The sequence below is a fragment of the Vanessa atalanta genome, chromosome 6, assembly GCF_905147765.1.
Source record: "Vanessa atalanta chromosome 6, ilVanAtal1.2, whole genome shotgun sequence".
In the NCBI taxonomy this organism is placed as follows: domain Eukaryota; kingdom Metazoa; phylum Arthropoda; class Insecta; order Lepidoptera; family Nymphalidae; genus Vanessa; species Vanessa atalanta.
In genome coordinates this window covers 4,482,209-4,499,241 of record NC_061876.1, presented here as the reverse complement: position 1 = coordinate 4,499,241, position 17,033 = coordinate 4,482,209, and the positions used below count along the sequence as shown (strand labels likewise).

The 17,033-nt window shown below is 29.9% G+C and overlaps 2 protein-coding genes across 5 annotated transcripts in view; both read left to right on the top strand.

Moving 5' to 3' along the window:
• Window positions 1-521: 521 nt before the first annotated feature.
• On the top strand, window positions 522-4,183 carry LOC125064543 (glyoxalase domain-containing protein 4). Its single transcript, XM_047671643.1, has 5 exons — window positions 522-883; window positions 1,237-1,286; window positions 1,510-1,775; window positions 2,872-3,027; window positions 3,504-4,183. Exons 1-5 carry the CDS (start codon window positions 794-796, stop codon window positions 3,794-3,796), a joined length of 855 nt encoding a protein of 284 aa, XP_047527599.1. The 5' UTR covers window positions 522-793; the 3' UTR covers window positions 3,797-4,183.
• A 2,060-nt stretch (window positions 4,184-6,243) lies between these two features.
• The window catches only part of LOC125065033, a 31,360-nt gene continuing 20,570 nt past the window's right edge, over window positions 6,244-17,033 (top strand). The window contains exons 1-2 of one of the 4 annotated variants that reach the window (XM_047672463.1): window positions 6,351-6,592; window positions 13,911-13,972. In XM_047672463.1, coding sequence (XP_047528419.1) covers window positions 13,925-13,972 — 48 coding nt within the window. In that variant the 5' untranslated portion in view covers window positions 6,351-6,592; window positions 13,911-13,924. Of the gene's footprint in view, window positions 6,593-13,681; window positions 13,781-13,910; window positions 13,973-17,033 lie in introns of those variants that run through there. The other 3 variants (XM_047672460.1, XM_047672461.1, XM_047672462.1) reach the window with 3 other exon arrangements.

The following is a 17,033-nucleotide window of genomic DNA, read 5'->3' as shown; positions in this document are numbered from 1 at the left end:
GCTCTACTTTAGTCGTTCTCACAAAACTAGTTTGTAAATATAGGCCTTTACAATAATCGCGGTGTAATGTCCCATTAGTTTTTTTTAAAATGGATATATAAATGATCAAATGACCCAGCTGATGATAAGTAGTCACTACCGCCCATAGATATTTGCGTTGTGAAAATTATTAACCGTGTCTTATATTCTTACAGGTGGAAATTAAGATTTTATGTTCCTTATACCTATAGACACATTGGCTTACTCACTATTCAAACCAAAACACAACATACTAAGTATTACTGTTTGGTGGTAGAATATGTGATGACAGTGTGTTATCTACTAAGTCGCTTGTACAAAAGCCTAACACCGAATATAAAATGAAGTTTGATTGTTTATTCACCAAAAAAAGTTCATACTTAATTAACAAATGTCCTACTTTTAGTGTAAAAAACATAGTCTCTGTACTTATATATGTAGATTAACATAGCTATTGTTATAGGAGTTTATATTATAATAAGTAATAACTCATTCGATTATGTGTTGTTGAACGAGTGTGTCATAGACAAAATACTCAAATACTGAGAATCTCCATGTTTGTTATTTGAAGTTGACAATAATTAACTTGACAGCAGTGCTAGTGCTAGTATCTTATAGACTAGTAGACAGTAGTGAGAAGTGTCAATCGTCGAGACTGGAATTAGAAACAAGTTAAAATTAAGATTTTTGCGAACAATTAAATTCAAATAGTTTTAAATAGTACTTAAATTTTATTATTTATATTCCATCCCGTGTTAACATCTACACATATAAAATGATTAACGGCCGAGCATTACATTTTGTTTTCAAAGTCGCTGACAGAACCCTTACAGCCAAATTTTACAGGGAAATTTTGGGGATGAAGGTGAGATATAATTATATTTCTAGAAGTATCGCTATCTTAAATTCAGTTGGTCTAGAAAAACATTTACATAATGAGATATTCTTTCGATAGTGATCGTTGCTATGTAATAAAGTAACACAAGCCGGTTTAACGGAATTATTCAAGGACAAACGAATCTTGTTGCGACAGCGATTAAATTGCTAGAACTAATCGCCGGTCATTATGTATGACCAACGCAAATTTCTGTAAATTATCTTAGTGGAATTGACAAAATGCTTAAGATAAATTCACCAAATACATACACTATATTAAATATGATATATAATAAATTAATTAATTATATATAACATAACTACCTATCTTATTTATTTTAGGTTTTACGTCATGAAGAATTTAGTGAAGGCTGTGAAGCGGCATGCAATGGGTAATTAAAAAATAATTACTATAATGTTCCAAGTAATGTAGCATAATGTACACAAATATAATAAAATTAATAAAAATGTCACCCCCCTAGTGTAGACTCTTTATATCCCTCATAATAGCTGTTCAAGTTGAAATGTTGCATTTCATTAAACAAACATATGCTTAAATATGTGTCATTTAGAATAAATTAAATTTTATATATAAAATTAAGTATAAATTTTCAGACCCTATGCTAACCGTTGGAGTAAAACTATGATTGGTTATGGTCCAGAAGACACACATTTTGTTGTTGAATTAACTTACAACTATGGAATAACATATTATGAACAAGGAAATGACTTCCTGGGTCTCACAATCCAGTCTAGTGAAAGCTTGAAGAGAGCCGCTGCAGCTAACTGGCCAGTCAAGGAACAGAACGGCTTAAAATATGTGGAAGCACCTGGCGGATACAAATTCTACATAATTGATAAGCCACAACCAGTTGACAAAGGTTAGTAGTTTATATACATAACCTTTAAGAATACAAATATATTTAAGTAATTCTATGAATTTTAAACAAATATATAGCTAGTTATCAAATTTCTGATTAAACATTCCATTATTAAAACTTGTAACATCAGATTTCGAAGTCTAATGAATTATTTACAGTATATTGTTTAAATGTTTGTTTTAAGATCACGATGAGTAAAGCGTTTTTATGCAAGTCACTATAATAATCAAATGGTACTTTGTATATTTCATAATTTTTTTTTTATGACAGGTGATAATATGCAAGTCAACAACTAATAAGTATCTAATTCTATATTTCTTTATCATTGATATGATCTCAGAGTTTTATCTTTCCATTGGAAAATTTTATCAAATGTCTCACATATCATGTGATTATAATCTTCTATTTAATATTAATATGTAATCTGATATATTGAATGACAGATTGAATTAGATAAAAAATAGTTTATGCAATTACCTTAGGGATTCTTTATTGTTCTCTTGTCTTTATGTTAAAAAAAATAAACTAAGACGTGACTAAGACGTGTGACACTTAAATTGAACAAATGAATTTCAAATTAAGCCCACTTTTATTTATTTATAAATAATACTTAAGAGGACTTTAAATAATTTCATTTTGTAGTAATATTATTTAAAAAAAAATTATAGTTATTAGTGTATGTAAGAATTTTTTGAAGGCAGACATGCAAATGTGCAATCTGATGGTAATTGGTCACCACTGCCCATAAACATTATTACTTTAAAAAATATGAAATATTTCATCACCAATGCTCTACCAACCTTGCCAAGTTGTTATGTACCTTATGTCTGTAGTAATACTGGCTCACTCACTCTTCCAAACTCACTCATAGAATATCTGATGACTACCTACCCAGACATGCTCGCACAAAGCCTTACCACCAAATACAAAGTTTATGGCTGCACCACCTAGGTTATTATTCAAAATCTCTATCAGGCTGAGTTGTCTGGAATGGATGGCTAATTTGCTATTAGTTTGCCTTCTGTAAAACACATTATTTTTCTAAATCGTAGTGGTGTACAATAAAGTATATTAATGTGAATATTTTATTTTTCAGATCCAGTTGTCAAAGTGTCTTTGGCAAGTTCAAATTTAGCAAAGTCTATTGATTATTGGAATGGACTTTTAACACTCAAGATCTTTGAGAAATCAAACAAGTCTGTACTCCTTGGGTTTAGTGAAGATCAAGCTAAGCTTGAATTTGTTGATATTGGTGAGTAAATTTTTATGTATAGCCAAACAAATTACATGCTAGACATGCATAGACAGTTGATTATATATGCAAAACAGATTTTGTATAGAATTCTGTATGCTAGTAAAGATGTATTGTTGCCTGGGAATCACATAAAGTTGTTTGTACTGCGTCAATCTGATAAGTATCTTGTTATCTGGTCATACTTTAAACCTTAATACCTTGAGATTAGGTGCCATAGCCGATTTTCGTTTCTTAGGATATTAGTAAACTCACTCTGTCAACCTTACTACAGATATACATACTTTTTAATATTGTTTTACAATTAAAAACTAGCATCAGTTTAATAATTAACAGTTATTTTTAAATGCTTTAAACTTACGAAAAAGTATATTTGTCTGATAAAAAGATTTTTATTATATTTTGACCCACACTGTGCTAATACTGCTTAGTTTTTTTAATACTTAACTTAAAATATCATTTATCTATATTTGCAGGTGGTCCAGTAAATCATGCGAAAGCATACGGTCGTATCGCATTTTCCTGCCCCTTCGACGAACAACCAGTCATTGACAAGAAAATTCAAGAGACTAAAGGAAAAATTCTAACTCCTCTCATATCACTCGACACACCAGGAAAGGCTACGGTGCGTGTTATTATACTGGCTGACCCAGACGACCATGAGATCTGCTTCGTTGATGACGAGAGCTTCCGTCAACTCTCGCAAGTTGACCCTGCTAGTGATGCAGATTTGGACAAGTTCATCAAATCAGACAAGTCACGTAACTAAAAAACAAAAAACTAAAATTTTGGGTTGCCATATAAAAGATCATTGTTTTAACATAAAGTTTTATAAACAAATATTAATAATTGTTTAAAAATCGTGATATATTATAATTATGTTTGAGATTATAATCGAATTGATATTTTTTATAAATAAGTTTTAATTATTGGCAATCCTTAAATTATTATTGCGTAAGTGTAGTATCGAAATATTAAAATATAAGTTTTTTTGCCTTATGTGATATTATTCTTGGTGGAAGTTTACTTTTAGCATTCCCAATATTATCGTATCTTGTTATTGCTAAGATTTTTTTACCAGTGTACAAATTTAATTTGCACATTTTATGCACCTTTATTTCACTGTTGTATTTCTAAATATATATTGTTTAAAATCTTCAATTCTCTTATTTTCTTCTCCTATCCTCGAATCACAAAACATAAAACGGAATTCTCTAGGACTTCAAGTGTTAGTGTGTCAGAATATCCTTACTTAAGTTATAAATATAACCATTGGCTTAATCGACTGAATGGAAGTGATTTTCGAACGAAATTTTGGCCAGTATAAAAAGTTCGACAAATTAATCATGTCATAAAATATAAGAAGGGTTGGTAACACGCAACCCGATAACATCGCGTGAGTGGTGGGCAGTTATCGACAATGTATAAATTGTGTGAAGGTATATTCCAGCACTAGCGCGAAGCGAACGACTTGATTTTATCGACCAAATAAGTGGGTAGTCGACGGATTGCGAAACGACGGGATCGCGTGTCGTTTGGCCTTTCATAAGTCTAGAATCGTTATTCGTTATTTTGATTTATAAAATACCATTTCAGGCATCGTTTTTATTATAATTTTTCTTTAATTAATTATGACCAAAATGTATTATTACACAATAATATTTTGTTTTTGAAGCACCAGCTACTTGAATATTATACATAACTACTTCGAGATACTGGTATTAATAAAGTTTGTGATCCTGCACCTGATTTTACTCCGGTCGTGTTAGATTTCCGTCCAATCCGCTGCCATCGGCAGCCGACGTGAATGTAATTCGATCAAGAGGACTTTAATATTGATTTATAGCATTATATACATTACTCTTAATGTATATAATGTTACAAATCAAATATAAAACTCTTAGATTTGAATATGCTCTATAGTACATGAAGAATTAATTTTATTAAATTTTTGACTGCCTGGCAACACTGATCGGTAATAATAAAATATGGTTAAGAAAAGTTTTCGCTATATATCGAGTACACTAAAGTCGTGTACGAGTTGCAATCCTTAAGTTATTATTGCGAAAGTGTAGTTTCGAAATATTAAAATAAAAGATATAAGAAAATTTTAAATTATTTTACTTGCACTGCTCTTGAGATATTTTTTAAAACTGTTTTTAAAAATGGCGACCAACATTTGAATTTGTTCTTGTTCATTTTTCTCGTAATTCTATACTTATCAAAAAATTCTAACGAATTCTATTAATTATAATAAATGTTTTCTAAGTAAACTAAGTCGGTATTTTGTTTAAACAGTTGAATTAGTTATTTTAAGTATATTATGTATTTTTTCTGAAATTGTTTAAAACTTACAAAACGTTTATTAATATACTTACTTGAAGTTAAAGAAAACTATAAACAGACATATAATAGTATTATCTCTAGATGTACACGAAGATTTTTAGTCATTTTTGACTGTTTTAATGCGATCTTTTTGTCTTCTGTGACTAAAACTTATTTTCATTGTAATACAGTATACTATGTACCTACAGTATTTATTTCGCAATGTAATTAATCGTAAAATAGTTTTAACATTGGTATATTCTACGACGCTACTAATAAATCTGATAAAATACAATAGACTACACATGCAATGGGACTTAACTGGTTAATTCACGCATAGATGCTTTATCACAAGGATCGGACTTGACTTGAGGTGAATAAATAACGTAACAAAGAAATCAATACCATCTAGTCAAGGATACGTAAGAACATTTAGCTCTAAAGGTTATTGGAAGATTCGTTCATTCGAAATAGGTATTCTTGCTCAGAATCGTTCGAAATCAAATATTAGTATAACATATCGTGTTATACTAAAGACTACTAAAATATTATTTTCAATAATAAATAACTATTTTTATAAGTGCCTATAATAATTAATTTATTATGAGGTAAACAAAACATTTTCGTGGCGCAATCGCTGCGTCTATCGAACCTGGCGTAAAATATTACCAGCGGTATCTCGTCGATAATAGATCCGCGACCTATCATAAATTTCATCGCAATCGAGAATCCTGCTGATCAATTCGCGAGCTGGGCGGGCGGCCGCCGGGCGCGTGCGCGGGCCCGGAGCGGTGCGAGGCGAGAGGAGCGGCGCGGCGGGCCGGAGCGCGGCGGCCGCGGCCGGGCCGGCAGTGCGCGAGTCGCCGCCGCCTGCCGCGCCGCCATGGCCGCGCCGCGCCGCGACCGCTGACCGCAGCGACCGACCGCGCCCGCTACCCGCGCGACCGGCCTCACCCTCGCCCCACGCCCACGCCTCGCTACGCCGCCGCTAGGTAAAGTATTCGGCGAGCCGTACCCTTCCTAGCGCCGCGGAGCGCTTTGTCCCTCGACCCTCGCCCCCTTCCTCCCTCGCGACCATATGTAGCTAACGTTATCGGCGACGACAACAGTTGCCGCAATCCGGGACATACGCTGTACCACTGCCGGCCGATTGTATCTGAACTATTAGTACTGGTGTTCGACGGCCTCAGTGATCGTAATCACCGTGTGTTCCACTCTCGACTGCTCTCATGCTCTATTGGTTAGTCTATACGATTTATTACTTACCTTTTCGCAAAAAGTCGCTACCGCTTAATTAATTCACTCGTATAAATTAACAGCTCTCTTTTACCTTTTACAGTTAGCTAGATCTCGTCGACGATGCTCTAGGTGGATGTTACATAATGGGCGTTTAGTCGAACCCCATTTCTGCTCTCGCGTAGCTCTTAGTGCGATAGAAATAAATTAATAGTTTTAGAAACGGATTGTTTGCTTTTTCAATAGAAACTATTATTTTAAACCGTAATATTTTTCTTGCAAATGTATATATTATAATATAATACACTGCATACAATAGTGGGATTTTAATTCAGTATTATATAAACATGTTAATTATATACTTGTGAGCTTACAGATTCAAGGATATTCAAGCCTTAAGTTTGACCTTTGATTTGAGGTCATACGTAATGAAAAAATATAAACCTTGCAGTTTATATAAGCTTGTATTTAATATTGTAAATAAAGTATTATGTTATAACTTATAGTGTATCTTAGCGCTCAAAATTTATAAAGTTAAATTCTTATTACTAAGAAATACTAATTATTGGCGAATTTACATTTTAAGATGCACTACTTAAAAACAATTTCGTCATCACCAGAAGACGAAAGTAACATATTAGAAAATCTTATTCTGTATGTCTTTAATTGTGCATTCAAAATGAAGCTCATAAAAATATCACAATAGATAGCACCAAGCCACAACAAAAGGAGCTAAATGAGTATGTCTCAGAACCCACTTCGGACATGCGCCCAAGACAATTTTTCCCCCGGCGATTTCTTAGTCGTTTATCAAAAGCTTTGCTTTTGAAATAAAGGCTTGTAAGACGCTCTATACTACGCTTTTTTTATTTAACCAACCAGTTAACTATATCATGATTTAGAATATGTAGATTTAAATAAAATATTTGTAATGGAATGAAAATATTTTGATTTTTTTTTTCATTTTTTCATTTTCGTATTTAGTAGCGATTAGAACTAGTTTATTTAACATTTAAATGTATACCAATATATATTTTTTATTTGATGTTTTTTGAATGTTACATAATCAGTTAAAGAAAATGAAAATTTTAATTAAAACATAAAGAAAAGATCGATAATCTTTAAAAATAATGGTTTCATTACATACATAAAATTTCTCCACCGTAAATAAAACAGTAGTATGTATTGTTGTTTATTATTGCAATTGTTTGTTTTGTTTGTTAGTACGTTTTCGCAATGTCAAGGTCATAGACAATGTACATGTATATATTTTTATCTAAAGATATACAGGGCAATCAACTTAGCTAAATTCGCTTTATATTTTTTTAACAATTGTCGTTAAATAATAATAATTTATAATAAATAATAATTTAATGCCTATATATAAATCAATAGACAAAAGTACGTAGAAAAGTATTACATATTACATAAATAAATTAAACCTCAACTTTTATATTATTATTGTTTACGTATAATCTATTACTATATACTATTATTGTATTATTACCGTATATACCTACAGATTTTTTTTTTAGTATTAAATATCTTCTTATATAAATGATATATCAGAGATATATGTTTATGTAGAGTTTCTATGCATATAGTGGGGCGATAAACAATCTCAATCTCAACGTCCGTTCTACCTTTATGCTGTTTTTAAGGTTGCACTGACGTCTCCTCCCTGACATTGAACACCTTATCTGTAGAAGAAGATCAGACTCCTCCCAATAGGGAATCAATCCAATCCCAAAATGGGAAGTTGTGCTATAAGTCCATCCGCTAATCAGAGAAGTATCAAAAGAGACACGTCCTGTGGAATGTCGCGTCAGACTACAAGGAAACTTAAACCCTTCCCCAAAGACTAAATTTTCCAAAATAATATTACATGTATGTAATAAGTATTAAATTTTTGAAGAACTTCTCTCTAACTGATTATTTCTATTGGATTAGTAATCATTAGTGCATGTTTAATCCAGTTTAGCATTTTTATTATTAAGATCTTTTCGATTTCATATTGATTATGTTACAAGTGATAAAGATTTTATAATATATTCGAAACAGACAGACAGTCAGTTTAAACCCATCAATTGTATGCACTTCCATTTGTATTTATACTATCTCCATAAATGCTCGCTTTTACAGACCGCGTAAACTTTTTAATGACATCTCTATGAAAGAGGCTTTGTAGGCCGTATAGTACAGGTCTATCCCAAATAAATTCCGGGTAAATGAAATAACAAGAAACAAGAAACTTTGTTTGTGTGGTATTACGGGTATCATTTAATCAAAATTTGCACAAAGCAGTTGTTAATAAACTTTTATCGTACTCTTAAAAATATACATATAGATTTAATCTTTTTTTATTATAATAAACACTTGACAAGACGACAATTCTGATGCAATTATCATATTTATACATTTATGCGACCATAAGTTATTAATAAAAAAAACAGACGAAATAATAAATTATATTAATTGCTCAAGAAAATGGCTTTGTCAAATATACCACGACAGCCAGTACGTGTGTTGTTACACCTAAAGGCCACAGATAAATACTAACAATAAAATAAAGCTATAGAATATGTTTGACTGAACGCGGTCGAATTGTTTTACGTTAGCTTACTCGTTTATTGAGGAACCTATATTGCTTAAAGCTACAATCCTAGTGGAGGAGTATCCATAAACCAATATGACAAACTGAACGAAACTGGCATAATAATATATAATATGAAACGAATGCGAATAAAACCGCGGGCCACAGTAAATTTATAGACATGGAGATATCCGATTCAAATAAAGGTACAATTATTCTTTCAGTTATTTCTATTAAATAATTTGTATAAATAAATCTAATATGAATAATCTTGATAGATTTTTAATTATGAGCATATTATTGATTTGGTACAATTTTGCAACTAAATTTTAAACCATTACTAGTCAACTGTTTTAATTGAATTTGAACAGACATACATACTGTCGAAAAATATACAATTTAGTATAATAAATTTTATCAGTTGAACTACAAAGATTAAATCAAATCTATGTCGATCTATTTATAAAAAATGTTTTTTTTTTTTTTTTTAATATAATAGATATAATAATTTAGCACTCTCTTCATTCATTTGTTTGAACCAGAAGGTGCATAGTAGAACTCTTCAATTACTACTGGAATAGTTTCGGTTCATTTAGTTTGTTATGACGAGTCTGACAAAGGCGAGCTTTTTAGTTTTTAAATTCTAATTATTTCTCTCAGTATAGTTACGGCATTGTGTGAAGTCATATTGTATAATATCGTCACGTGTATATTATACACTTTGAACAACATATTGTGTTTAAAAAAAATGGAACATTTAAAAAATTATAAACTGTAAAACTTTCGTATTAATTATTTCGCGTCGAGATGAAATACTAATGGTCTTTGTCTTTTGAATCGTAATTCTGATTCATTGTTCTAATAATGAGGCTGGCAGAAAAATTATTATACAACACATTTAAGTAATTATTTATAAACTTCAGTAACATTAATGTGAATTTATTATCTGGATTCTTGAATCTTATGAGTATAAGTGACCACTTATGAAAACTTGTAAATTTTTTTTGTAAAATATTTCATATTTTCATATAAGTAGGTACTACGATAATTCTTACATATTGGTTCATGATCATTTTAAGTAGGTTATAAACGTACTATGTACGTATATATTTTTGTGTGTATTTAGTAGGTCAGGTTTCTGCCACTTGCAAACTATGGCATCGACATTCACCAACTCTCTTCCGACAATACCATTCAAGGGGTGGATATAAAGTCCCTAGTTTTTCAAATACCCATGACAAATGACCCGCTTGCTTTTGCTCGCAATGTAATTAAAAAAAAAAACAATAATTCATATGAAATGCAATACATTAATTAATCGTCTTAGAAGTTTGCCTTGAACACTATGCCTGTGTGCAATACATCTACGCCATAAATGTTCATCAATTAGATGGAATGATAAATGGCGCATACCAAATACGTTCATCGATGATCTAACGTGTTTATGTTTTATATATCTGCTCTCGGTACCTGGAAATTTTAATATATAAATAAAGAAATTAAACAATTATAATTATAAGCGACGTTTATTAAAAAATGTCGCTAGATGTGACTGTCAACCTGTTAACAAACTTACACTTTTATCGTGGTTGTAATCTGTATGACACTATGAGATTAATTTATTTCAATAACGTAGAGATTTAAATAACTATGAACTGTAAACATAGCTCAAAGTGAATTAAATCACGGGGTCGACAATTTTCCTTTACTGGACAAATACAATTCTTTCCTTTTAAGATGATTTGGATATTATTTACGTTGCTCCAGTGCGGGTTTGGAGGTACGCAAAAGAAATTGCTTACGTACCTAATATACGAATTATTCTTCAATTTACAAAAAATAATCTTAAGTGGTGATGAATTTTATTTTTTTATTTATCTATATACTTATTATCTTGAAACCAGCTATCCAATCAAATCTATATAAAAGTTAGCGAAATAATAACGAAAAAAAAGTTTTTTTTTATTGTAATCATACATATTTAAAATTTTTTGCACCGAAGGCAGAACATACTCAGCCATACAGTCTTGTATAATTTTATAGTTCTATTTTCGACTCAATAGAATAAACGTAAGTTAATTATTATTTCCAGCGTTTTATTATTCCCCCTTGCCTTAATAATTGGTTAAATACATAATGCAAAACAGTTACAATTACAGGTACCGATAGCATTACAGTGAGTTTCACCGTTCAATATTTTGAATTTATACTTGTTAGCTGACCTTACAAGAAACAATAAGAAACACATTTGTGACTGAGTATCTGAACGATTATTATTTTTTTTATATATAATGTCAGTAAATGAAATGCAATGTATAATATATTCATTTATTACATATAACATGAATGTTTTAAGCGTTTACATCAAACAATAATACTGGCTAAATAATCTTAACAAATCTAGACACGCGGTAGCGTGTCAGCCAAGTTCTAGTAATAGAACTGGCGAGCAGCACCATGTGTAATATAACATGAACCATTTGGAGTAACAGGTTTAGAACTTACGAAGGCTATAATATAATTCGTATATGAGAACTAGCCAAGTCAGACCTTAGGCAACAATATATAACCCCAAGTTATAAGAAGAAATGATATTTTATGTAGTTATAAATAAATTTCAGAAAGGACTATTTAACTTGGCACAAATTTAGATCTCACTTCTTTTGTCGTTGAAGACAACAACCAAGGTATATATCATAATATTTAACTTGGCTCTCATTTTTACATTTATGTTTTTGATGGGATTATAATAATAAAATCATTTTGCTCGATATTCGTTCAAATAGTAATATTTTCAAGTACCCAAACTCTGCGCTAATATCGTCACAGGTTAACCTTACCTCACGCAATTAATCATTGTAATTATTGTAACAACATTTAACTAATTAAATCTGTATAAAAGTAAACATTTTTTTAACATTACTGTGATATAGCTTTCGGGTAAAATCGATTCCGTTCGATTATTCGGATACGTAATAGCGAACATAGTTCTGGTTGCTGCTGGAATGTACTCCGATTCGCCCACGCCTAATTAATGAAACTGATTAATGAAAATATCACCAAATATGTTTATTACATGACTAATTATTATCACATGTCGTTTAAATAATTAAAGTATGTAATGAACTTTCAAAATTAATATTAAAAATATAAGCTATTTGTTATTATTTGAGGATTCATGAAAATAAAAATATTTTCGTAACTGAATCTTAGACAACTTCCTTCCTGCATCTTCTTGAGCATAATCTCGGAAAAATAAAAAAATAATTTCTATGTAGTTATATACACAAGGGTTAATAATATTCTGTATATTAATTGATTACATATCATATATTAGTTTCATGTTTAAAAGTGGCTATTTAATCTCGAAAAATTAAAATATATAAAACAAAGTATTTTACTCGATATTCATTCAAATAGGAATCATTTCAAAATAACGCTGCGGCAATTTTAAATTATTTTTTTATCTTTAATTCACACCAGTTCAATGTTATGTATGATATTTTTAATTACGGGAACACGGTGCATTCGCGCTATTAACCTTAAGAGCTAATTATTTTTTTACAGTTCAGATATCAAAACCTTTTATAATTCTTTAGTATTATTTTTAAATTAACAATAGTTAAAGGATTTATTTATGAATTCTATTAACATTTTTTTACGTAAAACTATATTGAAATTCTCTGGTAAGCTTTAAAAACAATTCTACATTGGTGTTGTAAAACACCGGAATAACTAAATACTTGGCAAATAAACAGTGTGCGTAAGATAGTAGATTTACGTTAATGCTGAACGTTAGTTTTACCACTGGAGAGTATCTTTATCAAACACTGCTTTATTATTTAAATAAACATTTACTATAAACTTCTCAATGCATATTACATACAAATTCGACAAATCTAATATTTAATACTATATTCAAGTGTCTTCATTAGGTAATTAAGAATAATTGTGAGCAATGCTTAATATTTTAACACATAATATATGTCTTTAAATAAAATATTGTTACAAGGAATATATAAATATAAAAAAGATCTACTTTAATAACCGTAAAAAAAAACAAAAGAATAATTCAAGATATTTTTTAAGACTGACGAAAATTGACACTTAAAATTAGAAAACAATTAGGAAAAGTTTATAATCTAGACGAGTGTTTGTTTACATAAACAAAATTAAATGTTCGCGACACCGACAACACAGCTATGAATATGTGATGCTCTCACTAACGAGGCCGCACTCCGTCATTATCCTCTCAGGGTGCCTCTGCTTTCGAGTCCACTTATCTCCATTATCTAAAGGTGCTTAAGCCCCTAAAATTCCCTCATGACTCTTAAATTTACGACACGAGAAAAGATTTTAAGCGTTGTTATCTGTTTTATCAGATGATGTTATGAGGTGGTGCGTGTCTGTCGTTTTGCAATGCTATGAAATCGTTGCGTTCGTGTTTTTTTACATGCAGTGTACGGTATGTTTCGTGGCTAGTACACGCTGTTTAGGCGAGTCTACTAGACCCGACGCGTGGGCATCAGTCGAATCAATGAAGTCTGACAGGGTGACGCACAAAGGCGCATACATGACCGCTCTGTTTAGTTAGTCGAGGTTAGTTATTGAAATACTAATGATACTAACAAATATATCCTTTAATGAATAATATAAAGCAATCATTATAATATAGTCATAATTTGCAATAGTTTATTTTAAATGATTTAACGTTTAATAATATTTACAGATAAGCAAGTATCAATGACATCGATAGATGAATTTGTGAATTCATCAGCATGGCTTATCAAGGTACTGACTCGGTACTGAAAGTGCCATTTTTATTTGTGAACGTTTGATAACGCTTGATACTAAACAAAATATAATTTTAAAAAGTTTTAACGTTTGTAATTTTTAATCAATGCAGTGTGTGAGAGCTCTTACAAAATATTGACTTTTATTTTTAAATGATTTTCCTCAATCACGCGGAACGATGAACTGAATAATTTATTACTCATTAGAGCTTAACCATAATGTCATAACTATTTATTGTTAATTAAAATGTAAAGTATTGATCCACAGCTTCTAGCTATTCTAAAATAATCTAGGAAAGTAAAATGAAAACTGAAAATAATATCTGCATTACGTAATTACTTATGTTTAATTTAAATAAGCTTTAAATGTAACATATTTTATAACTTATAATAAATACATTAAAAAGTGTAAATTATTAATATTTTTTGGTGGGTTGCATTCATTGGCTAAAAAACCACGTTAAATAAATAAGAATTATTTTCATTCGTTTTTTAACATTCGTGTGTATTCGTCGATTGATAGTTTCCGAACGCTCCAACACTGAATCGAATGCATCTCAATCGTTTGATAACATCTTTAGGACCTCTCATAAACATGGGTTTTACTACATAAATAAACTTGTAATAAAATGTTGTATTTGTAGCTAGGAAACATTCTCTAATTTTACGTAAATTATCTATGAATTTATTTAATAAAGTGATCTTAATTAAAAAATCATAAAGGTGCTTCATTTAATTATTTAATATAAGTACAGCAATTAAATTATGTATGACTAGCTGTACGTCCGACAGCAGGAGACACAGTTTTAAATATTAAAAACTGTCATCACAGCTATATTACCCAATGTTCATAAATCGTACTGTGTACTCTTATTTTGTCTTATAATATATATTTTAATGTATCGTTGGATTCCATTTTTAGATCAAAAAAATTACAAAAGTAAATAATGTAATGTAGGTAGTTAGTAGGTACATTATTTTTTTTTTAATAAATCATACTAAAATGATATCTCTCTATAATCTATATTTTTGTTTATTTGTTAAGATCTGTACAAATTCGTAATTTAGTTCTATTACGAGCAAATCAATTTTCACACCGTTATTCGAGAAGTTTCTGGCAGTTATTTTCGTAACTTTGAATTTAATATTCATGTTATTTGTATTTTATTATTTAGTAATATATTATTGTAAAATACTAGGCTATCATTTCAATAGTGTTCGAAATTCAAACTCACATTAGGACTTTGTTTAAATTTCTGGTTTAGATTAATTAAAATCCTAATCGTATCATAAGTTACACGAAATCAAATATACCTAATGTTTGTTTTTCTGTTATTGCACTCATCATAGACAAGACCCTTGATTTGTGAAAACTAGGTACTCGTAATGAGTACGTATTACTTCAGCTAAACATATGTATGAAGCAGAACTTTGAATGTTACTGAAAATATTCTCTAAATGATCCTTTATCCAAAACGAACCCGCACGAAGTTATAGGATCTAACACATTGTTTTCTTTGTCAAATATTGTTTTTAAATATAATATATTAGCTACCGTCCCTAACTTCGTCTGACCGGGTTCAGGTGTGTATCCTGTGTGTTATATTGTTATATGAGTTATCTTTATACCAAATTTAAACCGATTTCGTGCAGCCGTTTTTGTAAATTTTCACATTTATAATAATAGATTGATGTATGCAAATAACTATAGTAAAACTTTTTTTTTTCTACGACTTCTTTTAAAATATTAACCATTATTTTCATGTTCAATTGTCAATATTACTTAAATTAACCGACAAGAAAGTCGATTGCTATACATTTTTTTTTTAATGAATTAAGTCGTATGTAGTAATGCCTTATTAATTTTTTGTATCATCCGATACTATTCAGATTTCAATTTGCATTTTTTTTTTATTATATTTTTTATATAAGTTGAAGTTGATTTAAAAGCAAATAATGTGATTATAGATTTTTGTACAAGTATCTTTTCAATAGACAAATGTAGTGCAATCTTTATATTATATAAAATATAAATTTATCAAGGTCGTCGTTCATAACTATGGCCGATTCCGATAGTCTTAGTTTAGTGACAAAAAATAAAAATCCGAAAAAAATCTAAGTGGTAGATACTGCTAGTTTAATATTAAAAACTTATATTAATATCCGATATATTTTATAGAGTATAGGATAGGAAGTAGGTAATTTTAATTATCGACGCTTAAACACGCACTGTTACGAATATAGAATCTTTATAGCTTTAGGTTAAGACTATTGCGCCAGTGTGGGGCTGCACGATTCTATTGCAACGCTCATGATTGCTTGATGCGTATATTGAGAAAGAATACGGATGTATTTTTTATTCAGGTCGAAAAGTTACATATTAGATTGAAAACTTGACTGTAAAATGGTCGTAATAATTTTTCATTTTTACTTGCATCATCAAATCATCTACTTTATATTTTATGTGCTTGTGTGTTTTTTTATTAAAATACCTTCACAATACCGTACTATACATATGTCGGATTTTGTATTAATCTTTGTTTAAAAATAGCTGTTTTGTAATTTATCAGACCATTGCATATTTTTGTCGTTCCGCGCCACTTAAAGATTTTAAAAAGAATTTTAATAATGACCCAAAAGTTAAAATAATCATGCAAAAACTATGAAACAAAAATAATTACAAGCACTTAAATTAAGAGTTAAAAAGCATGCTGTATTTAAAAATCGTTTAAAAAATTAAAATCCTTTTTTTAATATTAATAATTTTCTATATACTTAGTAACACAATACAAATGTTTTTTTTTTTAATAACCTTATATGGTACTAGTAATAGTCGTGTTTTTTATTTTTATTATTATACTAAAACTCATACAACAGACTTTTTCCTGCTAAATAAGTCATATTAGTACTGTGTAATACAATAACGATTAATAAAGACATTATGAAATTAAAAATAAGTTTCATCCGATTTCTCTACCGATATTTAAATAAGCATAGTAATAAATTAATATATATTCAACTTGTAAATGTTGCCAGGTGAATCAGGTGAATTTCGAAAC